The 24,753-nt window shown below is 55.7% G+C and overlaps 2 protein-coding genes across 5 annotated transcripts in view; both read left to right on the plus strand.

Moving 5' to 3' along the window:
• The window catches only part of MRPL10 (mitochondrial ribosomal protein L10), a 10,783-nt gene extending 9,088 nt beyond the window's left edge, over positions 1–1,695 (plus strand). For all 4 annotated transcript variants that reach the window (XM_011999371.1, XM_011999373.1, XM_011999372.1 and 1 more), the window contains exon 5: positions 694–1,695. In XM_011999371.1, coding sequence (XP_011854761.1) covers positions 694–950 — 257 coding nt within the window. In that variant the 3' untranslated portion in view covers positions 951–1,695. The remainder of the gene's footprint in view (positions 1–693) is intronic.
• Positions 1,696–3,345: 1,650 nt separating this feature from the next.
• OSBPL7 (oxysterol binding protein-like 7) lies at positions 3,346–17,891 on the plus strand. Its single transcript, XM_011999374.1, has 23 exons — positions 3,346–3,486; positions 4,795–4,956; positions 5,064–5,189; positions 5,377–5,430; positions 6,060–6,173; positions 6,543–6,653; positions 6,773–6,890; positions 7,831–7,934; positions 8,318–8,410; positions 8,495–8,627; positions 8,708–8,802; positions 8,991–9,086; positions 9,839–9,976; positions 10,616–10,709; positions 11,396–11,643; positions 11,827–11,964; positions 14,492–14,555; positions 14,654–14,732; positions 15,781–15,925; positions 16,039–16,183; positions 16,269–16,395; positions 16,598–16,720; positions 16,859–17,891. The coding sequence occupies exons 2-23, from the start codon at positions 4,882–4,884 to the stop codon at positions 16,965–16,967; spliced, it is 2,529 nt and encodes an 842-aa protein (XP_011854764.1). The 5' UTR covers positions 3,346–3,486; positions 4,795–4,881; the 3' UTR covers positions 16,968–17,891.
• Positions 17,892–24,753: the final 6,862 nt, after the last annotated feature.

Here is a 24,753-nt window from a genome sequence, read left to right on the forward strand (position 1 = left end):
CATGTTGGCCAGGCTGGTCTCGAACTCCTGACCTCAGGTGATCCACCCACCTCGGCCTCCCAAAGTGCTGGGATTACAGGCGTGAGCCACTGCACCTGGCCTCATCTGTATTCTCTCTCTCTTTTTTTTTTTTTTTCTGAGATGAAGTTTCGCTCTTTTCACCCAGACTGGAGTGCAATGGCATGAACTCGCCTTACTATAACCTCTGCCTCCCCAGTTCAAACGATTCTCCTGCCTCAGCCTCCCGAGTAGCTGGGATTACAGGTGCTCTCCACCATGACTGGCTAATTTTTATAGTTTTAGCAGAGACAGGGTTTCATCTTGTTGGCCAGGCTGGTCTTGAACTCCTGACCTCAGATGATCTGCCTGCCTTGGCCTCCCAAAGTGCTGGGATTACAGGCATGAGCCGCTACACCTGGCCACCTGATTCTTATTTACGAGGAAGTTTAGGAAACACTGACTTAATAGGGGTTGGGGCCAGGTGGATATATTAAGAGTTTTCTGAGGGAAGAGTGAAGAAGTAGGGATCAATCCCAAGCAGAGTGGGTGTGGTGTGGGGCACAGTGGAACCCAGCTCTTGGGGAAGGCAGGATTTTGAGAAGGGCAATGGAGAGCAAGTTCCTAGAGTCAGAAAGCTGTTTTCAGAGAAGAAAGGCATCTGCAAGGAGCCCAGCTGACCCTGTGTTCTTCCAGGTGGCTGCATTGATGACACCATCCTCAGCAGGCAGGGCTTTATCAACTACTCCAAGCTCCCCAGCCTGTCCCTGGTGCAGGGGGAGCTTGTTGGAGGCCTCACCCACCTCACGACCCAGACCCACTCCCTGCTTCAGCACCAGCCCCTGCAGCTGACCACCCTGTTGGACCAGTACATCAGAGAGCAACGCGAGAAGGATTCTGTTGTGTCGGCCAGTGGGAAGCCAGATCCTCCTGACCCTGTTCCGGACTCGTAGCCAGCCTATTTAGCCAGCCCTGCGCATAAATACACTCTGCTCTATTGGCTGTGCTCTCCTCCGCGGGAGATGTGGAAGAACTTGGGGTGGGGGAGTGCGTTTGTCACTTGGTTTTCACTAACAATGATATTGTCAGGTATAGGGCCACTTGGAGATGCAGAGGATTCCATTTCAAATGTCAGCCACTGGCTTCATCCTTAGTTTTCCCAACTTGGGACCTGATAGGAGCAAAGTCTCTCTCCGTTCTCCAGGTCCAAGGCAGAGATCCTGAAAAGATAAGGCTATTATCCCCTGCCTCCTTGGTCACTGCCTCTTGCTGTACAGGCTCCTGAGCCCACCCCCTTGGGGCACAACCGGCCACGGCCACAGTAGCTCAACCAAGCAGTTGTGCTGAGGTGAGAGCCTGCTGTGTGCCAGGCTTTGTGCTGAGTGCCGTACATGTATTAGTTCCTTTACTCCTGACCACATTGTACCCATTTCACAGAGAAGGAGCAGAGAAATTAAGTGGCTTGCTCAAGGTCATGCAGTTAGTAAGTGGCAGAACAGGGACTTGAACCAAGCCCTCTGCTCTGAAGACCGCATCCCGAATTTCTACCCTAGAGCTTCCTCATCAGGTTACCCAGAAGTGGGTCCCGTCCACCATCCAGGTGAGCTTGGATGTTAGTTCTCCACCCTCGAGGTGTACGCTGTGGAAAGTTTGGGAGCACTGCTTTATAATAAAATGAAATGCATTCTACTTCCTTTATTTTGTGGTTTACATGGCTATCCTCCCTATAAACTTACTCTCAGGAGCTTCTCTGTCATCTGACTTTGCTCACTCTTGTTTCCCTTCCTAGGAAAATCCTCTTCTCCTACACCCGTTCTCGCAAATGGCATCCCGCACATGCTTGCCCTATTAAAGGCAGCTGACAGCTGTATACCCACTAGCTAACATGTCTCTGGTGGTTCTGGACAAAAGGCCTATGGGAAAACTAGGATTCTCTGTTAATGGGGAGTTCTGAGAGCTCTAGGGTAGGAGGCCTCATGCAAGTCTTCATGAACCAGACATTACTAATAAAGGAGATGGGATGCTTAACTCGAAGCCCACCGTCATCCTTGATTGGAGCACATTCTGGGTGGATGCAGGGGTGACCCGGGGAGGGTGGCTGTTCAACATTGTTTCTCGGACTTGAAGCAATGCCACCGCTTCCTTAGTCTTGGACAGGTACTGTCTGCAGCAGCCTTTTTGTGGCCTGGGCCAGGACCAGCTTCCCACAGTGCCTTGCCCTGTGCTGTATGCCCGGGATGCTCAATCACTGGGAAGTGACTTAAAAGGCCCTTGAGGCTCCTGGATGCCAGAGCTTGTCTGACCAGTGCTGCCCAGTGCTCCTGTCCCTACCAGAACCCTGCCAGGTACTAACAATGCCCTCCACCTGGGGTGGCTGGAGCAGCGCTGAGGCTCTGAATAAAGGCAAGACAGTGGGTGTCCCTGAGATATGTGAGACCCTGAAATGTGAACCAGGCCCAGTGAGGATGAAGTGGAAGGGATAAGTGGCCTAAGTCACTTTTGGGGTCAGAGAATAAACTTAAATCACATCCTTCACCTGAGGCCCCACCTACTTCTTTCCAGAAAAGACTACTTCTTTCCAGAAAACTATGCTGCACTTGAAGCTGTAGGTCTGTGCCACCTTCATTTGAATGAATTTTAGACCTTTGTTAAGAGCTGATTTTTCATGAGAATTGAGCAGCTGGACACAGTACTCCAGCAGAAGGGTAAAGGGAAGGGAGGGGACCAGCATTGCAGCCCTTTTAACAGCAGCTGTGACTGCCCCAGGCCTGCTCCTGATCAAGACACTGCAGGCTGTAGGGTGTCATCGTATGCACAGGCACTTTTAGATCCCTGTGGGGCCTGACCTAGTGGGGCATCACCCCAATGAAGGGCCTCAGTGTGGGGACTGCTGGCTGTCCCTCTTCTGGCTTGACTGCCCCTGCTGACTGTGCTCTTGGCACTGTCTTACTGTCCCAGAGGGGGCATCTGTCCCTCCACCATCAACCTGATACTTTTGCTGGCTCCAAATTTTGCAGTCTATTTTCAGATGTAAAATGAGAGGTGGGGGGTGGGGGTTAATTAGGAATTGGCCTTGGGCACTAACAGGATCACTGCCGTGGTAGTCTGAATAAAGCCTTTACCACCACTGGCGTATAGCCAGCAGTTCCCCAGTCCTCTGATCTATCTGGAACCATGCCCAGTGGGGACTGTGCCCCCGCTCCCAAGCCACATGGATACTAGGGCGGTCTGCTCAGCCCTAAGTCCTCCAGGGAGCAGGGGGGCAGAGCTGAGCGGTTGCCCGGAGCTTGGCGGGAGGAGGGGACAGGGGAGAGGGAGGTGGGGAGATCCGGCTAGAGGAGAGGCTCCGACGTCTCCTTCCTTCCTGGTTCCTGCAGCAGCTGCTGCCACTGCTCAGCTTGGTGAGGAGGGAGCCGGTGACTCGGAGACGGTGACTCAGAGGCAGAGCGGTGTGAGGGCCAAGGAGCACTGGCGTCCATGGACCCTGGGGTAAGGGGGCTGCGTGGCAGCAGCTGACATTCCTGAGAAGAGCTTCCTCCCACCTGAAGCTGGTGGGTCTGCTCCCGAGATGGTGGGAATGGAGGTGGAGAGGGGGCACCCACCTGGCTCGCCTAGACCCCTCACCTTCCTACCGATAGAGCCTCCCCCTCCACCCACAAGCAGTGAGGGGCCGGGATCCCCACAGGGCCTGGAGAAGGGCACAGAGATACCCAAACACCGGAAGAGTTTGGGAACTTTCAATGGCTGAATGCAGGAGTTTCCTCCCAGGTCAGCCTCTTGCAGCAAGGGTCCCTCTGCCCCAACCTCCTGGGCACCCGTTCCTGCCACATCCCTGTCCGTTCTGGGCCTCAGTTCCTCAGGTGCTTGCTAGCTCCATTAGAAGATCTGGGCTGCTTCCCCCACCTCAAACCAGCCTTGCCCCTCCAGTCCCCTCCCCCGTCTCACACACGCAGAGCCTCATGCATTATTGATCTCCCTGTGGAGCCAGGATGGCCAGGGCCAGTGCCAAGGGTGCCTGTGGGCACTGCTGCAGGACCTGTGCAGACCTGGGCATGTCCTGGGCCCCCTCTTCTCTCATGAAGTGTCTCTTTTAGCCCAGTGTCCTGCCCTCTCTGGGTGGGTGGCACTTCTCAGAGCCCCAAGGACTGGGACGGTAGACGGGATGGTGAGGCTTTAGGGGGCACTGAGGGTCCAAAGAGGGCATCCTAGGGGCATGTTTGGTAGGAGGAGACATGGGAAAATGGGGCTATCTCAGGCCTCAGTTTCTCCAAGCACTAGAGAATATGGAGACTAATTGGTGGGAGACTGGGGAGTTTTCTGCAAGGGGATCATGGCAGGGAAGTCTCTGAGTCACGGTGGCAGGGTGGAGGGGTCCTGAAGGCAGAGGCAGCTGGATTGAGGAGGTCTCGCTTCTCCAGTCTCTGAACCCCTCTGTCTCTTCTTGGAGCCTCTTCTGTCACTCCCTTTCTTCACCTCTGAGCACTCCTAGGGAAGCCTCTAAAGAAAGCACTGAATATTTCCTGGAGTCCCAAAGTATGTGCCCAAGGCAGGCTGCGCATATGTCTTGTGGTTTTCCCTGGGCATCTGCCTGTCTGCTGTGTGCTAGTTCATGTCTCAGGGCAGTGTCCATATCAGGTGAAAATGGGCGGGGTCAGGACAGAGGGGCAGACTTGGGAGAGGCATGGCAGGTGAGCAGAGGGTGTGTTGGTGAGTCCTTATCTCAGAGGATGTGGGAGGGGTTGGAGGCGGGGAAGGTGATCAGAATTTGCGCCAAGGGGGTCTTTCTCTTGCTTCAAGGACTCCATCAGGAGCAGGTGACATCCTTCCCCTTCCACCCTGCTCCCTGCTCTACGTCCCCAGCAGGGAGTGGCCTCTCCCTTCTCCATGGACTTCCAAGAGAGGGACCCGCCCTTCCTGCCTGAGAGCGCTCAGTCCTCAAAGCCCAGCAGTGCTCAGCAGGTCAGAGAGCGCGAAAGCAGTGGTGGGTGGGCCAAGCTTGAACCGGACCAGGAGGGGCCAAGGCGGCCATCTCACCAGTGCTCCCCTCCCTCTGTCCTGGACTGCAGGCCTCTGAGCTGTGGGAGGTGGTGGAGGAGCCTCGGGGCAGGCTGGGGACAGAGGGTGTCATGCCTGAGAGGCAGGAAGGTCACCTGCTCAAGAAGAGGAAGTGGCCTCTGAAGGGCTGGCACAAGGTAGGGTGGGCAGGCAAAGGGAGGGGCCAGACATGGGGGCGGGGTGGGAATGGGGGGCAGCTGCCAGGCAGTCCGATGGTGTTTGCATGATGAGAAAGAAAAGAAAAGCTAATTTGTGTGGTTACCCTCTCCCTCATGCCCTTCCTCTCGGCCTCCTGGGTCCTGTCACTCCTGGGCAACATCACAGAGATACTTTGTGCTCGAGGATGGAATCCTTCATTATGCAACTACCCGGCAAGACGTGAGTCCGGGCAGTGGCTTGGGGTTGTGGGAGGAGTCTGGCCCCAGTATGCCCTGGGCAGGCACGGGGTATCCGGAATCGACCAGAGCAGGGTCTGAATCCCAGGTCCACCACTTGCTGAATGTGTGATCTTGGGCGAGTTACATCCCTGGGCCGTAGCTTCCTCATCTCTAACAGGAGAGTGCCTTCCCCCAGGTGCAGAGCTGTCATGGTAAGGGAGGTCATACACACAAGGCTCTCTGGACAGGGCAGAATAAGTGCCCAAGAAATGGGGTCTTTACCACTCTCATCCTGGTCCCATTCTCAGGCTGGGAACGAGGAACTGAAGGCCTGAGTACCCAGGATCTCTCTGGGAGGGCGTTGCCTTCCACAACCCTCCAGACCCCTGAGGGTGGGAATAGTTTTTCTTGATCTGTGACTTCTTAGAGCTCAAGATGTGACTTGACATAGGGGAGCGCTCTGCACATGGGAGGATGATTGACAAGTCTCTACTGATAGTGTGACTTGGACATGAGAGTGAACCTGCCACCTGGCCCTTGAACCTAGAATGGCTTCAGGGAGATGGTAGCTCTATGGCTCTGAGAGCCTAAAATTGGTCCCCTGTACCCCCACCAACACTTCACTCCCAGATCACCAAGGGGAAGCTCCATGGCTCCATCGATGTCCGGCTGTCGGTCATGTCCATCAACAAAAAGGCCCAGCGCATTGACCTTGACACTGAAGACAACATCTACCACCTCAAGGTGACATCCCTGGGAGGCAGGACATGTGTTGGCCCCCAGCCTGGCAGAGGCATTGGAACACACAGGGGCAGGGCCTGAGGGTCTATGGAGCTCAGGGTCTGTCTCTGAGTTTGACAAGAAGTAAGTTTCCATCCTGTAAAAACTGCCAAGGGCAAACCTGCACTTCTTGGTTGTTGCATGGACAGGCACAGATCTAAGGGCTCAGAAACCTGGGCACCTTGCACTCTGTCTCTCTGCAAGTGAGCTTTGCACAAACCTGGCTCTGTAAGAAGGGACTCTGCTTGTCTGGGGATCAGAGCCCTGACTTCTTGCTCTTGGAAAGTGTTCCCTCCCTTCAGATAGCCCTCCCCGTCTCTATCACTTCTGCAGATCAAATCCCAGGACCTGTTCCAGAGCTGGGTGGCACAGCTGCGTGCCCACCGCCTAGCCCACCGCCTGGACATGTCCCGTGGCACACTGCCCAGTACCGCTCACCGGAAGGTAAGGTGGACCCTGGGGTGCAGACAGGTAATGTGGCAATTCAGGGGCAGGGGCTATGGGGAACTGTGAGACCCAGGGAGGTGGGCACCATCCTTCCTGACCCTGGGCTTACCCCACAGGTTCCTGGTGCCCAGCTTCCAACAGCAGCTACTGCCTCAGCCCTACCTGGGCTTGGACCGCGGGAGAAGGTGTCTTCCTGGCTGAGGGACAGTGATGGGCTGGACCGTTGCTCTCATGGTGAGGGTCCCTAGGCACAGCACCTCCAAGGGTAGGGCCCAAGCTGGCAGGTCTAGATAGCATTAGCAGGATGGGAAAATATTACTTCCATCCCCACCTCAGGGAGACCCAATTTAATGAGACAGCCTCTGTCTCCAAAGAGATCCAATCTACTTGGGCCCTGTCCTGGGCAGTCCCAGTATTACAGAAGAGTAAGAATCTGTCAGGGACCATAGACAGACATGGATGCAGGGATGGGAATCATGACAAAGCAGATACTGAATACCCACATGGGGCAGGGGCCTGAGGAGTAGTGCCAGGGAAGGGGTGTGCTCTAGAAAAGGGTTCCTGCAGTAGGGTCTGTGAAGTTGGCCTGAAGGGAGAAGTATAAACCAAGTAGAGAGAGGCAGGGCAGGGTGAGCACATCCCTGGTCTGCTCAAAGGCAGCAGAGGTGAGGTGTGGTCTAGAGACAGAGTAGAAATTAGGGTTCAGGCCCTCCCAGGAAACCAGGGGGCACCACACCCACAGGGGTAGGGACCCGAGCTCTTGAGCAGGTAACAGGGAGCAGTATCAGGATCTCCACGAAGTCAATGTTGGGAGAGTCATGTCCTTGAGCCTGGGCTTGGTGGTTCACGCCTGTAATCCCACCACGTTGGGAAACCAAGGCAGGCAGATCACCTGAGGTCAGGAGTTCAAGGCTAGCCTGACCAACATAGTGAAACCCCATCTCTACTAAAAATACAAAATAATTAGCCAGGCGTGGTGGCACATGCCTGTAATCCCAGCTACTCGGGAGGCTGAGGCAGGAGAATCACTTGAACCCGGGAGGCAGAGGTTGCAGTGACCTGAGATCATGCCATTCCACTCTAGCCTGGGCAACAAGAGCAAAACTCTGTCTCAAAAAAAAAAAAAAAAAAAAAAAAGAAGAGAGAGTGATGTCCTTGTTCTTTCTTGCCACAGAGCTCTCTGAGTGTCAGGGGAAGCTCCAGGAACTACACAGGCTCCTCCAGAGCCTGGAGTCCCTGCACCGAATCCCCTCAGCCCCTGTTATCCCTACACACCAGGTAAGATCCAGGGGAACACACAGGGTCCTGCTCAGGCCCCCGATCCCATCATTTCCCCAGGATGGGTCCTATTCCTCCCACATCGCTGCAGTTTCCTGGAGAGCCACGCATCGCCTGGTTTCCTCCCTACCCCTGCCCCATGTCCAAACTGTGTCAAGGTTGTCTCTGTTCCTCCACGCCCATGCCTCTGCCGGGGTGGCTGTCATCTTCCACTGGGATGTCAGTTGTCTCTATCCACTGGCCTGAGCGGCCCCACCCTCTGTGCTGGGTAATCTGCGGCCTCCTCCATGGCGTAGGAGGCCGTCTACCTCTCCCAGGCTGTGACGGTTGCTGCCCCTTTTCCCCACCCTGTGAGTAAAATTGCCCCCACCTTGACTTGCCAGGCCTCAGTGACAACTGAAAGACCCAAGAAGGGGAAACGGACCAGCCGCATGTGGTGTACCCAGAGCTTTGCCAAGGATGATACCATTGGACGGGTGAGGTGGGGCGTGCACCTCACATAGCTGGGGCAGGATGCTCTAAGGAGGCCGGCCCCTTCAGCCCTTCCCCTTCACCAACAGGTTGGTCGTCTCCACGGCTCTGTTCCCAACCTGTCTCGCTACCTGGAGTCTCGGGACTCCTCGGGCACCCGTGGGCTGCCACCCACAGACTATGCCCACCTGCAGCGCAGCTTCTGGGCCCTGGCCCAGAAGGGTAAGTGCATGCTGGGAGAGGCTGATAGGGAGCGGGCAGGAGTGAGCGAGGACTCTGATGGTCTGCCCCACCCCCTTTAGTGCACAGCTCCCTCAGCAGCGTCCTGGCCGCCCTCACCACGGAACGGGACCGACTGAGGGATATGCACCAGGGCTCAGAGTTGTCAAGGATGGGGGTGAGGCCTGGGGGACAGGGTGGCTGGTGGGAGGAGAGGGCTTGAAGCTGAGGACTGCCAGCCTGGGGTCCGATAGCAGATCTGGGTGAGGGTGGGGGTTTGGCAGAGGCAGTCTCTGCAGAGAGGAGGTGGCAAGGTGGGGAGGACCTCATCCTCCTGGCACTGTGTCCCTCACCCTCTCCCTGCAGGTCTCCGAGGCCCCCACTGGCCAGAGGCGCCTCCACTCACTGTCCACCTCCTCCGACACCACGGCGGACTCTTTCAGCTCCCTCAACCCTGAGGAGGTGCGGAGCCAGGGTGGGTTGTGGGGGCCGATTCTCCTGCGCCTTCTCTCCCAGTGGGAGCCAAGGCCCAGGGCAGTGGGCAAGGTTGATTTTTAGTCCCAAGACAGCCCCAAAATTTGGCTCCACTGTCTTTCCCATAAGGTTGGCGACAGCCCCATCTCAGTCATTTTGTAACAACGTGCAGGGTACTTTTTCTTTTAATTCAGAGTCCTCTGATGCAGTGATTCTCACCCTCAACATAACAAAACTGAGGCTCAAAGGGTCTAACGGGTGAGCTGAGGCTCCTGCAATTATAGGTGGGCTGAACTGAGACTCGGGCTCTGAGCACAGACTCTGGAGCTGCATTCCACGGGTTCAAATCTGGCTCTGCTGCCTGCCAGCTTTGTGATCCTGGGCCTCAGCGTCCCAATCTGCAAATTGGGGGTGATAATTGCACCTACCTCACGGGGTGGGTGTCAGGATTGAGTGGGTTAGTGCACACAGAGGGCTTGGAGTGGGGCTCAGGGTCAGTGCCAGGAAGTGTAAGCAGTTATCATGGAGCCTGCGTGCCCTCACTCCCAGGCCAGGGCTCATTCTACTATGCCTTTGTCCCCTGCTCACTCCCCTCTGCCTCTTCTGCTCAGAAGGTGTCTGACTCAGCAAAAGTGCCCGGTTATGCCTCCCTCTCACGGGAACTGTCAGGCAAGCGGGTGCCCAACCTGACTCCCCCGGCTTGGCCCCGGAGCCTGACATCCATCTGGTTGCTCCCACAGCAAGAAGCTCTGTACATGAAGGGGCGCGAGCTCACCCCCCAGCTGTCGCAGACCAGCATCCTGTCCCTTGCTGATTCCCACGCAGAGTTCTTCGATGCCTGTGAGGTTCTCCTGTCCGCCAGCTCTTCTGAGAATGAGGTGAGGGAAGAGGGAAGCTGGCAGTGAGGCGGGGCGGTTGGGGGGGACCTTGGGAACAGAAGGGTGGGGTCCACAGAGACCATAGATTCCTCAGCCCCTTCTCACCACCTCAGCTACTGTCTCTGGGAATATGTCCAGATCAGTTGGGTTTGTGTGGCCCTGCTCAGAAATCTCTGCTGGGGACTCTTCTCCTAGAGGAGTGTGACATTTTTATCCCCATGGGGTTCTCCTGAAACTACTGCCACAGTTGCAACCCCAGTCATCTTCCTATGACCCTGTCTCAGCTTCAGCGCTCCCTTGATCCCTTCTTCTCAGACCCTGAACCTCAGTAATCCCCAACTTACCTTCTGTCTGTGTCCCACCAAGTCCCTGAGCTTTCTCCCACCAGCCACAGGGCCAAGTCCCTGAGCTTTCTACCACCAGTCACAGGACCTGGCCCTCCCTTTCCCAAGGTGGCTGGGCACACTCTGTGATGCCAGGTGTCCCGGGGCAATGTCTTAGGGCTCAGAGCTCCCCCAATACATTCTCTTCCCCTTCCCACCAAAGGGCTAGCTGGGCAGATTCTTGCCAGGCCCTGGGCACTGCCCAGCTGCCCGGGGGAGGCCCAGTCTGCCCGGCCTGTCATCTGTCCCGGCCCAGGGCTCAGAGGAGGAGGAGTCGTGTACCAGTGAAATCACCACCAGCCTGTCTGAGGAGGTGCTGGACCTCAGGGGAGCTGAGCGCTGTCAGAAAGGTGCCAGCTGGGTGGGCAGGCAGGGAGGGGTGGGAGGCAGGTGGAAAAACAGGGTTTGTCCACAGCCCAGGCCCATGCAAAGGCCATCCCTTGTGGTGACTGATGGGCTAGTGGCTTTGGGTGCTGACCCCAGGAGCTAAGGAAGGCCAGGTCATGAACTGGGAAATATTCCAGGAGCAGCTCTGCTGGGGTGGGCCAGGCTCCGGCCTTGGGGCTGGCCTCTGTTGCAGCAGGCTTGCCTAGGGCCTTGGAGGGAGGCAAGAGATCCCACTTTGCTGCTTGTTAGCAGTGTGGCTCTGGACCTGTCATTTTACTTCTGAGAGCCTATTTCCTCATCCATAAGATGGGCTGGGTAATCTGCACTCTGACCTCTGTTTCTGTGTTTATAAAGGGAACAAAAGGCAAGGGTGAGGACTCAGGAGGGGCTCCTGGGGTGCAGGGTTTCTGGCAGTGGGAACCGTCCGCCCCTTTGCATGGCTCCCACCCCTGCCAGCCAACTCAGTCCCTGGGAACTTGTCAGCAGTTAGAGCCCCAGTCACCCTGCCCTGCTGTGAGTCGAGACACGGGCTCAGGGGGGAGTGTCCCAGGGGCTTGGGAGGCAGCTGGGCCCTGGACTGGGCTGTGGGCTTGCCGTGTCTGGGATGGCTGGTGCCCAGTTGGAGAGTGACATGGCAGGGCGGCCCCAGGGGGGTGTGTTCCAGGGAGACCCATGGGGCCACCCCGCCGTCGCTGCCTGCCGGCGGCCAGCGGACCTGGGGCTGACGTGAGCCTGTGGAACATTCTGCGCAACAACATCGGCAAAGACCTGTCCAAGGTGTCAATGCCTGTGCAGCTCAACGAGCCGCTCAACACTCTGCAGCGGCTCTGCGAGGAGCTGGAGTACAGCAGCCTCCTGGACCAGGCCAGCCGCATCGCCGACCCCTGCGAGCGCATGGTACCTGCTACCTGTCCTTATGCCCAGCCCAAGGCTGCTTCCTTCTCCCTGGGACCTTTTCTCCCAGAAAATCCTGGCTGGGCTGTTCCTTGCTGCTGAAGTTCCACCCCAAGATCCCATAGTTTGCTTGCCTGGGGTGGCGGCCCCATCCTCAGCACCCTGCACCTGCCTTGCTCCCCGCAGGTGTACATCGCAGCCTTTGCTGTCTCAGCCTACTCCTCTACATACCACCGAGCTGGCTGCAAGCCCTTCAACCCTGTCCTGGGGGAGACCTATGAGTGTGAGCGGCCTGACCGAGGCTTCCGCTTCATCAGTGAGCAGGTGTGGCCTTGGGAGAAGACGGCTGGCCTTGGGTGTCTGGGGCAAGGAGAGACCTGGGCTTTGGGACCAGAGCTGGGGCAGAGAGACCAGGGCCTGGGAGAGGAGCATGGGCCGTTGGCTCTGTGCCGGGCTCTGTGGTGCTCCTGGCCCACGTTCTGAGGTCCAGCCATGGGATCCCAGGAGTTCCACCTGGGAGCTCATGCTCTAGGGGCCAATCTTGGGCTAGGATGAACTGGAGGATGAATTGGAGAGAGCTGGGAGTACAGGAGCTGGGGAGAATAGGATGTTCCTTCTAGATGGTGTAGAGGAATGCATGGAGCAGGCTTGGGAAGGTTAGAGATGGGGCTGGAAGACAAGGTGGGCCAGACGCTGAGGAGTCCTGCCAGTGAAGGGAAAGAGGCTTTGGGCTTTTGTATGTGTGTTTTTAAATCCTGAAGGCATTGGCACCATGGAGGATTCGAGGCAGTGGAGTGGCTGCTCAGAATCTCAGTGTGCAAAGCACACCCGGGTGGCATATGCCTGGTTAGTGGAGGCCAACAGGGTCCGTCTTGTCATCTCTGTAGAGCTAATGAGGCCCTGCGCTTAGGCTGCGGTGTTTGGTTCAAGAGCTGTTTATGTGCTGCCCCTGACAGGGCCTGGTGCTTAGCAGGGTACTCTCTTGTGTAGGGAAAGGGGAGGTTTTTGTCGACAGGGAGAAGTCTGGGCGGCCTGATCTGGGGAATTCAGTGGGTGCATGGTGGTGCCAGTTAGCAAGGTGGACAGTGTGTGTGGGAGCACACTGACCATGTGGGCTTGACTTCCACGGGAGATGGCCAGGAGGCTCTGGAGTCGCTGGCTTGGAGCTCCTCCAAGAGCACCAGGTGGCACTAACAGGTCGAGGAGTCGCCAGCTTAGAGGGAGGAGCACATCAAGGGAGGACTGCCCTCGGGAGGACTGCCCGCAGTGTCTAGGGAAGAGGGTAGGCAGGAGCGCTGGGAAGCCCCAAAGGGGAGGGAGCGCGGGTCCCTGGGATGAGGGGTGTCATCAGCTACCTGCGTGAGGAAGGTTTCCGAGATAGGATGGGGACAGAGACTGGATTGCAGAGGGTGTAGAGTGTAGGTTTTATAAAAAATAGAGAAAAAAGCAGACTATTTTCCAAAAATTTTACCATGAGGGACAGAGGAGAGAGAAGGTGGCAGTTGGTGGGGGATAAAGGTCGAGGCAGTTTGTGTGTTTGTTTGTTTGGATTTGAAGTGTTGTTGAAAACATGGTGAAGATTGACACAGTACACTCGTGTGTACAATAGAAAATAAGCCTCCGTCTCATCCCAACGCTCCGAAGGGACTACTGCTACCAGCTTTTGGGATTCCTCCCAGAAATGTTTTACGCATATGTGAACAAAGATGTCTGTGTCTAGAAAAGAAAGGTTTGCTATTTTTTAAGGTGAAAGAAACAGAAAATCTTTATATTCAGAGAGAAAGAGAAATAAAGAGGGAAAGACTGAAGGTGCGGAAGGAGGAGGACGGGGGAACCTGGGGGGCATCGGTGGGAGCAGGCTGACTGCGGCCAGAGCAGAAGGAATCACCTCCCTGACCCACCTCTGTTCTGCCGCAGACTGTGGGAGGCGAAAGAGGTTTGAAGGGCCTGGCTTGTGCCTAGGTCCTCAGAGAAGGATTGGTGAGGGATGTCAAGGGCCCAGATACAGGACATTGTAGATTTAGCAGTTTCTTAGTGTGGGTCGTGTCTGTGTTTTGGCAACAGAGTCAGAGCCAGGGGTGTACAGAGGAGGCCAGTGCTGGCATTTCTGGCAAGTGGTGGAGGTGGCTGAGGGTATTAGGTGAGAGTACTGTAAAGGGCAGGTTGGGGCTAGCAGACCACGGGAGGGCAGTGCAGTCGGGGACCTGGACATCTTGGCTGGAGCCGTGGGCAACAGGGAATGGAGAGAGAGGCGAGGCAGGATGTTGGAATTGAAGGCTTCAGATGTGGAGCCATTCCAAGTGGGGACAAGGCCAAGTGTTTCCAAGGGTGTGGGGTAGAGGTTGCAGGGCAATGATCAGCTTTGGGGTGGGGTGTGGGGGAGATGGTGAGGAAGAGGGTCGTCAGCAAGGGCTGCATTTCAGGCAGGGGATGAGGTCCCCACCTGTCAGTGGTTACAGGGTAATGATCAGTTTTGGGGTGTGGTGAGGGGAGATGGTGGGGAAGAGGGTTGTCGGCAAGGGCTGGGTTTCAGGCAGGGCATGGGGTGGAGGCCCCACCTGTCACTGTTGCGGGGAACTTTTCAGGCTTGAGCAGGGGTTCTGGAGGACGCCATAGACAGGCCAGCCAGGGGAGCTCCTGAGGAAGAGGGAGCGAGAAGGGAGAACATAGAGGCCTCATGGGAAGAAGAGAGGATGATGGGTTTGGGAGATGGCCAAGGGTGATAGGGACAAGAGACCTGGGACCAACTGGTCTTGTGGTACTCAGGGGAAGTGGGGTTGGGAGTAAGGGACTTTGGGGTGCCCTAATGGTGCTCAGGGACAGCCTCAAGAGAACTTCTTTGCTCACCAAGGTCTCCCACCACCCCCCTATCTCGGCCTGCCATGCGGAGTCTGAGAACTTCGCCTTCTGGCAAGGTGAGGAGTAGAGGGCAGGGCGGGGTGGCCCTGGGCAAAGGGAACACCCTCTGGCCTTATCTCTGTTGTTCTCTCTCCCTCCCCTAATCCAATTCCAGATATGAAGTGGAAGAACAAGTTTTGGGGCAAATCCCTGGAGATTGTGCCTGTGGGAACAGTCAATGTCAGCCTGCCCAGGTGGGATTCTTAGACTCTCAGCAGCCAGGCCAAGCCACAGGCAATCCTTCAGGCTGGAGAGGACGTGGCCTTAGGGACAGGATAAGGACGGGATAGGAAGGTCTGTCCTGAAGCTGCTTGCAGTGGGTCAGTGTCTGTAGGTTTTACACCTATATTTACAGCAGTCGCCAATAGAGAAAGATGAAAAGCCTTAGAACGTAGTAGAGCTGGAAGGGCCCATCGAGGTCATCTGACTCAGCGGCTTTCACACTTTTTTGACCATGACTCACAGTCAGAAATGCCTTTGAGACTTCAAGCCAACGCGTACACATACACGCACACAGAAACCTAAATTGATCTCAGGACTTAGGGGTCACAGACAAAATTTGAAAAACTCTCATCTAGCTAATTTTACAGGCAGGGGACTGAAGCCAGAAAGAAAAAGGGTGTTGAGAGCGGTCTGGGTGTTGTGGGAGAGATCCTGGAGTTTGGAGTCAGAAGCCGTGAGTTCTGCCACTCAACAGTGATGCAAATTAGCATGAGCCTATAGTCCCAGCTACTGGGGAGGCTGAGGCAGGAGAATTGCTTCAACCTGGGAGGCGGAGGTAGCAGTGAGCTGAGATTGCACCACTGCACTGCACTCCAGCCGGCCCGGGCAACAGAGCAAAAAAAAAAAAAAAAAAAGGTAGTGATGCAAGCAGCAAAAAGACTTGACACCTTGCCTGTGACATGACAGTAAAAAGTAAAACCCAAGAGAGGTGAGGATTAAGCAGGATAATGGATGTGAACATACACATGGTTCCTGGTGCCCGAGGCCAGGACACTTTGTGTATTTTCATCTGCGTTGCTCAGGCACTCAGGGGCATTGTAGATGAGTGGAGATGTGTTCACTGAATACGTTCTGTGAAGGCCGCTCTGCCTTGTGAATATAAGTCATCCTTCACTGCAGAACCAGAGCTGGGACCCCAGGGTTCCTGTCACAGACCGACGTGACCTGCTCCAGCAAGACAGGAGGCCCCTGACTCGCTGGGTTCCGGCCAGCTGCCCTTCCATTCCTTGTCTCTCTCAGGTTTGGGGACCACTTTGAGTGGAACAAGGTGACGTCTTGCATTCACAATGTCCTGAGCGGTCAGCGCTGGATTGAGCACTATGGGGAGGTGCTCATCCGGAACACACAGGACAGCTCCTGCCACTGCAAGATCACCTTCTGCAAGGTACATGTGCCACCCTGACCCTGCCCATTCACCCCCGGCAGCCTCAGTCTCTGGAGGTCACCCTGGCTAAGCGGGAGAGGACACCTCCCTAACCCCTGCCTTCCCCACCCTAGGCCAAGTACTGGAGTTCCAATGTCCACGAGGTGCAGGGCGCTGTGCTCAGTCGGAGTGGCCGTGTCCTCCATCGACTCTTTGGGAAGTGGCACGAGGGGCTGTACCGGGGACCCACACCAGGCGGCCAGTGCATCTGGAAACCCAGTAAGTGGAGGGGTCACAGAGGGCTGGATGAGGCTGGAGCAGCTCAGGCATGGTGCACCTACCCCAGCCCCTTGCCTTCCCCCAGACTCAATGCCCCCCGACCATGAGCGCAACTTCGGCTTCACCCAGTTTGCCCTGGAGCTGAATGAGCTGACGGCAGAGCTGAAACGGTCACTGCCTTCCACCGACACGAGGCTCCGGCCAGACCAGAGGTCAGTGCCGGATGGGTGCTAGCCTAGAACCACCTGGCTCACTCCCTGCACGGAGTACAGAGCTGGGGCTTTGTCCTTCCTTCCCTGAGTGGCCTCAGAGAAATGGGGCTTGTCTAGAGGACAGAGCTGGGCAGGGACAGAGGCCTTGGGTTTGGGGGCCCTGCAGATGGACAGTTCAACTGAGTTTGATCTGGATCCTCAGGTACCTGGAGGAGGGGAACATACAGGCTGCTGAGGCCCAGAAGAGAAGGATCGAGCAGCTGCAGCGAGACAGGCGCAAAGTCATGGAGGAAAACAACATCGTACACCAGGCTCGCTTCTTCAGGTGCCTCGGCCTCGCCCTCCGCCCTGGGTCTCCCCTTGAGCCCTGCTTGGAACAGGGCAGGTGTGGGAGGCAGCACCTTAGGACCCTAGCCTGCCTTCTAGATGTTCACCCCTCACTGCCACCGCCTTCTCCCGCCAGGCGGCAGACAGATAGCAGCGGGAAGGAGTGGTGGGTGACCAACAATACCTACTGGAGGCTGCGGGCCGAGCCAGGCTACGGGAACATGGATGGGGCCGTGCTCTGGTAGCCCTGGCCCCGGGGGCAGGAGGCTCTGGTTCCTCACTCCTCCTGCCTCCATCCCCTACCACGGACACATGGGTGAGGCCAGGCTCCCCCCTTCACTGCCCTTGAGACCAAAGGGGCAGCCCTGGCCCTCCCTCCCCTCTGCTGGCCAGAGGGGCTGCATATCAGCCCACCCCACACCCCACCGTTTGGGGTGAGAAGCAGAATCTGTGCTTCCCCAGTCTCCTTGCCCCAGACAACCAGCATGTAGGACCCTTTCCGCTTCACCATCCCCCTTCCTGTCCCTTTTGGGGTACTTGGGGGAGACTCTGGCTCCCAGGATCTGTTCCCCATTTCAGTGCCTTCCTAGGACACAGGGGACCCCTTGATTCTCCCCAGGCTTTCTGTGCCCAGGGCTCTGTCCCTGGCAGTGAGGTTGCAGTGAGTGAAGGAGAGATGATCTGTTCTCCCCTCCCCTTCCCCTGCCCATCTCCAGCATCTTCTTCCCCTTCCCTGGCCCTGCAGGGCCTTCTTCAGCTCCCTTTGGTTGGTCCCTGGCCATCCTTCCTGTCCTGGATCCCTTCTCCCTAACTGCAAAATGCCTGCAGCTTCCAGCTCCTTCGTCCCTGATCCTCAAGTGGTTCCCTCCCGTCTCAGCTCAGCGGATCCCCCAGAGTGGAGGAGGCCTCTCCGTGAGGAGGGAGCAGCCCAAGGCGCCTGGCCTCCGACCCACCGGCAGCGAGTGCGCAGGTGTGAGTGTAAGTTCATGTAGAAGAGTGTGTGCGTGTGCATCTGTGCCCTGCTTGCAGGCGAGCAGGGCTCCCTCATGTAGCCCGGCCTTCCCCCTGCTGGGGGTCCGCCACATCGCTGCTCTTTCTCACAGTCTGCCTCTGATGAGGGTGAATTGCTATGACATTCCCAGCTCCAATAAAGACTGTCCCAGACTTTGGCCTGTGACCATTCATTGAAAAACATGTGGGCTGAAGGTCAGCGGAAAGCCCTCAGCCACTGTCATGGGTAAAATGAATTGTGTCCCCCAAGAAATGTTTCTAGTCCCCAGGCATGTGCATGTGACCTTAGTTGCAAATAGTATCTTTGCAAAGACAAGTTAAAATGAGGTCACACTGGATTTGGGTGGCTCTACTCCAGTGACTGGTGTCCTTATAAGTAGAGTGAAATTTGGGCAGACAGACGTACGCAAGGGAAGACAAGTGTGTGAAACAGACACACAGGAGTCGGCCACGTGGAGACGTAGGCAGAGATGGGAACGACATATCTGAAAGCTGAAAGTGCCAAGGCTGCTGGCAACCGCCCGAAGCTTGGAGAGTCTGAGAGAGATTCTCCCACTAAGCCTCAAGAAAGAGCCAGCCCTGCTAACACCTGGCCTCAGCTATGAGAGAATACATTCCTGTTGTTTTAGGTCACCCAATATGTGGTGTACTGTTCCAGCAACCTCAGGAATTGAATACAGCCATCACCAACCTGAGCCAAAAGCCCAGAGGTCATCCTCCCTCCTGCTTGATCCCCTGTCGCTTCTACCCCAGGTGTCTCTCTGCACTGGCCTCTTCTCTCCATTTCACTGGCTAGGCTGGGCCCTCATCAACGCTTGCCTGGACTATTGCGGTGGCCTCCAGGGCGGTATTTCTTCTTCTTCTTTTTTTTTTTTTTGAGACAGAGTTCCCTCTTGTTGCCCAGGCTGGAGTGCAATGGCGCAATCTCAGCTCACCGCAACCTCCGCCTCCCAGGTTCAAGCAATTCTCCTGCCTCAGCTTCCGAGCAGCTGGGATTAGAGGCATGCACTCCCACGCCCGGCTAATTTTGTATTTTTAGTAGAGACGAGGTTTCTCCATGTTGGTCAGACGGCTGGTCTCAAACTCCTGACCTCAGGTGATCTGCTCGCCTAAACCTCCCAAAGTGCTGGGATTACAGGCGTGAGCCATCGCACCCGGCTTCCAGGGCGGTATTTCAAGAGAAAATGTGGCACTTCATGTCTGCTTAAAATACATCCCCTGCTTCCCAGTGCCTAGAGGAAAATCCAAACTCTTCAACCGGTAGAAAACCACATGGCCCCTGGCCCCCTGTCTGGCACAGAGTGCTGGCCCCCACGCTCAGCACCCTAAGTCAGGTCTGTGCTAGTATCCCGCTTTGACCCCCAGGATCAGTGTTCAAGGGCGGAAGGGAGGGAGGAAGAACAGGAACAGCTGCCTTTCCTCCCCTCTGCTCTTGCCCTTGGGGCCAGCTCTGATTCTGAAGCTGTGTGATCTTGGTCAGGTTGCCTTCCCCTTCTGTTCAGAGGCTTCAGTCTCTCATTTGGCTTCTTTCGTGTCTTAAAGGAGAATGTCTGTGAGGTGACCCAGGCTCCTCATTTCATTCGTTCTCTCTTAGCCCCTTTCCCCTACTCCCACCCCACCACCTGCAGCAACAGCGACCCCAGTCCTGCTCTGGTTCAATTAGTGTCCCGGGGGAAGTCATGCTTTCTTTGGGGGGTGGCAGAGTGGCAGGAACAGAGGGGGCCCCTGAGCTACGACAGCCCTTCACATTGTCATCTTTTTCTTCCTCCTCATCCCCTGCAGAGGAGCGGTGGTCCACATTTCCAGTTTATTTACAGTGTCAAAATGAACACACTTGTCCTGACACCACATGCCAGAAATAACCTCAACCCATTCCAAAAAAAGCCAAGGCCTGCACACATTCAGGATATTTTTAAACAGTATGCACTGTCCTTCTCCGGGCCCTTTCCCCTCAGAGCACCACAGCACCTGACCCACTAGCCTGTGACAAACTGCCACGTATTTTAAGAACCGGGGTTTAGGCTGGGCACAGTGGCTCACACCTGTAATCCCAGCACTTTGGGAGGCAGAGGCGGGTGGATCACGAGGTCAGGAGTTCAAGACCAACCTGGCCAAGATGGTGAAACCCCGTCTCTACTAAAAATACAAAAATTAGCCAGGTGTGGTGGCGTGCACCTGTAATCCCAGCTACTCGGGAGGCTGAGACAGGAGAATTGCTTGAACCCAGAAGGCAGAGGTTGCACTGAGTTGAGACCATGCCACTGTATTCCAGCCTGGGCGACAGAGTGAGACTCCACCTTAAAAAAAAAAAAAAAAGAACCAGAGTTTAAAATAGACCAAATTCCCAAGTTATTTTTCCAGGGGAGACACAAAAAACCTCAAAACTCCTCTGCCTCTGTGGCTGTGCCCTCTAAACCACCATCCTCCCCCGAGTCCTTTCCCAGGCACAGCCCAGGTACCACCTCAACAACTGGAAGGGGAGGTAAGGTTGTTTTTGCTCCTTCTGGGGCCCAGCAGATGAGGGGGCAGTCCCTTCTGAAGGACTGTGGTCTCCTTAGAAATGTCCCCCATCTGGCCAGGGCTTTGTGGGTCACTGCTGATGGGAGCTTAGGCCAGGCTGAGGGAGCCTGGGGTTCTGGCCCCAGGCTGTGCTCCATGGACAGAGTGTGAGGGGCCCACACTAGCCAGAGGTTCAGGGAGCGGTGCCACCTCCTGTCCACCAGGAATCCCAGGGTGGGGTGCTCAAGTCAGTGATCTGAGAAGGGAATGGTGGGCCCCCTTCTCAAGCCTGTCAGCCTAGTCCAGATGTCCCACAGGAGTACCCATCCCCACTGGGTCATGGGGAGCCAAGCACAGACCCAGACCTCCTGCCTTGGTTGCAGGACATGGTGGGCTTGGGGCAAAGGGGAGAGTTTGGGGGCTTAATGGCGCTTGACCAGGCTTGGAGTGCAGTAGTTTGGAAAGCCAGGGACCCGCTTCCCTAGATGAGCAAAGGAGGATGGATCTTGCACAGCAAGGGAAATGCTCAGGCCAAGCAATGCTGGCAGAGGGAGAGGAAGGTAGGCAGGAAGTGTCTCAGTTCTCATTTTGCCTCCTTGGCCCCTCCAACCCCAAACTGAGGGATTTAAGCAATCTTTTAAAATTTTATTAATTGTTATTGAATAGCTGATAGGGACGCCTGGGTTGGAAGGAGGAAAAAAAACAGTCAAAAATACATAAAACCCCCAGTTCCCTGCATCTTCTGAATAAAGGGTGTGTGTGTGTGTGTGTGTGTGTGTGTGTGTGTGTGTGTGTGTGTGTAATAAACAGAGAGGGAAAAAGAGTGCTGAACCAGGTGAGAGGCCCAGGCATTCATATTCCCTCCATGAGGTCAAAGTGGAGTGGGTGTTCAGGGCAGGAGGAGGCTGCTGGGCCAGCACTGTGCCTCCCAGCTTCACCTGGGTGGCATGCAGTCCAGGGGGATGTGTGCAGAGGAGTCCCACCCTCTCTGTTTCGGGGAGAATGAAGATGGTGGGGACAGTGGTGGGGTAACCCCCAGCCCCTGACCGACACCTGCTGAGAATGCAGAGATCTTACATCCGATCTCAATTCCACTGGCTCAGTCTGCCCCTGGAAGGGTGCACAGCTCTCTTATTCTAGGCTGCCCTATTCTAGTCCCAGTTCTGACACAGGCACCTTAAAGATCCTGGATCACATTGCCCAGCCATGTCCAATCCCTTTAGGGAATGCTCAAGGGACCTTGCCATTTGGTCATTAGTTTAACGGTGCCTCCTTACTGCAAAGGACACATTTTATAAGTGATTTCCCCTTTTAGAGACCCTCTAGTTCTAGCAGGGGTAGAAAAGGAGGAGAGGCTCAGCACTCTCCCCCTGCAATCCATCTCTGTTCCCCTTAAGATGGTCAGGGAAGGCAGTGTAGGACTTCAGAGAGACCTTCACAGGCTGGCCTGGGTCAAGTCTTGCTCATCCAATGACCTATTTCTGGTGCAGACACTTGACCAGATCACCTGGCCTTACGTGGTGGATCAGGGACTGGTCTTCCTGATTCTTGCCACACACACCCTCATCTTCTCCTCATCTGTACCCTAAGAGGCATTACCATCAGAGGGGAACACAGAGCTATCAAGATCCCGACAGGCCAGAGTTAGATATGCATGGGACTCAGGCAGGTGGTTCCAGAGGCTGGGAGAGCGTGGCTCCACGGGTGGGGGTTCTAGAGCGCTACTCAAGTCTCTCTCTTTTCTTTTAGAGACAAGGTCTCACCCAGGCTGGAGTGCAGTGGCACGATCATAGCTCATTGCAACCTTGAACACCTGGGCTCCAGCAATCTTTCTGCCTCAGCCTCCCAATTAGCTAGGACTACAGGTGCACATCACCACACCTGGCTAGTTTTTGGTTTGCTGTTTGTTTGTTTGCTTTTGTTTTGTTTTTTAATTTTTAGTAGAGATAGGGTCTCACTATGTTGTCAAGTCTGGTCTCAAACTCCTGGGATCAAGCAACTTTCCAGCCTTGGCCTCCTAAAGTGCTGGGATTACAAGCGTGAGCCACCTTGCATGGCCCACATCTCATTAACACATGTCATCACATGGTGCAAAGTCTTCAGGTTGCTGCAAGATGCCTCTAGGCCCTAAGGTATGTGGAGGGGGTGGTTTTGATGGGCAAGTGCAAACCGTGGGCACTATGCCCCAGGATGCCAGGCCCCTGGAGACGTTGGGCCTTGCTGACCCCTAATATGTGAGGCCCCTCAAAATGAAGCATCTGTCCAGAGGAGGGTAGGTGGGTGGGCTGGGCTCTGGGAGGGGTGTGGGTGACGAAGAGATTGGAAGGGCCAGGGCAGGAGCAGGAAGCAGAGAGAAAAGCCTGAGAGTCAACCATAGTCTGTCTAGGATGAAGGTGGTGAGATTCTCCAGGCATCCTCAAGAGGGCACCCTGGGCTCTTGAAAGAACCAATTTAGTCTCATCCCAAGCCCCACCTGACAGGTGGCTGCTCTATCAGCTGCGTGGAGTATCAGGCCTCCAAGGATGTGGCCCTGGCTGGACCCAGCCCAGCAGTGATCAACAGCAGCAGCAGACACTGTTACATTCCTAGGGACTGCCGGCCATCCCCGCCTGCCCATCTTCATCTTCAAAGATAATGCACAAGTCAGGAAACCCCTGTTCTGGGAGACCCAGGTGTCCCTAGCCACTCCCAAAAGCTGCCCAGATGGTCTGGAAGAAGGAGGTCAGGCCCCCTTTGCTGGTGCCTCTTCACCTCTAGGTGACATCCCTCCCAAGGACAGCTGGTCAGGACACCCCTCCTCCAGAGCCCTGATAAGAGGGACTTTTCCGTAAGTTTCCACTAAAACCTCTCCTGCTTCTGTCACCCCAAAGCCCATCACACACTGGGATGGGAACCCCTACATTTAGTTCTGTCGGCTAACGTTGGGCGAAGTGTGTGTATGTGTGTGCACATGGTTTGAAGGAGGAGGTGTCTGTCCACGGTGCCTTCCTGGGAGGGAAGAGAATGAGGACAAGAAAGAAGGGAGCTATTGAACCAGTGCCAGTTTAGCAGAGAAGCCTTGGCTTCTGTGGGAAGCCATCTCACCGAGGACCCCTAGGGAGGGAGGGAGAAGGTGGGAGATGCAGAAGGCAGGTCACATTGGCCTTCCCTCCCTTCTCCTCCATTTAGCAAGATGTTACAGGCCCAAGAGAGACACTGTCCTCCAAGCTGGACCTAGTGGACCGCAGCCCTCAGAGGCTGGCACATTTGCCTCCCACCACCTCCCATGCAGCCTGGGCAGGGAAGAGCCCAGGACCAAGAGCCAGGAGTCCTGAGTTCTGGCCCTGGCTCTGCCATTTATTCCCTTCACCTCCTGAGCCTCAGTCTTCTCCTCTGTAGCTTGGGGGTGATGCTGTTGGCCTTACCCCTTCACTGGTGTCTTGTTTGTCCTAAGACAGAGGACTGAGGGTTGTTTTAGCTGTGGAGCACAGGACAAGAGTGGCTTCAGATGGCCCGGGCCAGGGCCAGGGTCACCACAAGCTCTGCCGCTTCCACACCTGGGGGCCTTCCCAAGGCAGCAGTAGTTCCCCCTGAGAGAGATGGGAGCCAAGTTTAGCATGTGACCCTGCAGGCACCAATTGGTGCCTTAAGTCTCCTGAGACTTTTGCCAAAAATAGGAGGATGCAAAGCATCTCCCCAAAAAGGTTGGGGGCTCTGGCATTGGTCTAAGGGGAGGGGACAGCACCCCTTATCTCTGTGGTCCCTCTCACCATCAGTTCCTGAGACAACCGAGCATCCTGTGTCTGTCAGGTGACTGATCCCCCTCCCCAGTTAAGGAGGCTCAGGCTGTGGGAAGCTCACACACAGGAGAGACATCTCCAGCTACAAGGGGGCAGAAAGTTCTGGAAGGGCAGAAAGTCGCAGGCTGGCAAAAATGCAGGTTGAGGGGGCAGAAATGGGCGCCTGCCCCCAGGTACCACACCTGGGACCGACATGGGGTGGCCCCAGGATGGGATGTGGCCGGGGACACCTGGGTCCCAAGGTGCCTGCAGGCAGGCAGGTATGGATGCCAGCCTCCCCAGAGCAGTGGAGACAGAGCCCGGCCGCCCAACCAGACTGGCTTAGGTGCAGCAGGCCTAGTGGCTGCTGGGCAGAGCCCGAGGACCAGAGATGCCCAAGCCAGAGGGACGCACCACGCCGCAGCCTCGGTTGCCTGTGCCTGGAGCTGCACAGGCCCCACAAGGGTATTTTATTTTCAAATACCTTTGCATTTCTTGAATAAACCCACCTGGTCATGAGGTATTATCCCCTTTATGTATCACTGGAATCAATTTTCTAATAATTTACGTGGACTTTGCATCTATGCTCATGAAAGAAATTGGACACTAATTTTTCTTATATTAGATTTTTCTGTAAATGTTTTCCTGGCCTCATAAAAGAGTTCAGAGGAGTTCCCACTTCTTTTTCTATTTTCTTAAAGACTTTGATTATATTGCTGATATTTCTTTTTTTTTTTTTTTTTTTTTGAGACGGAGTCTCGCT

This window comes from Mandrillus leucophaeus, unplaced genomic scaffold, assembly GCF_000951045.1.
Source record: "Mandrillus leucophaeus isolate KB7577 unplaced genomic scaffold, Mleu.le_1.0 Scaffold59, whole genome shotgun sequence".
NCBI lineage: Eukaryota > Metazoa > Chordata > Mammalia > Primates > Cercopithecidae > Mandrillus > Mandrillus leucophaeus.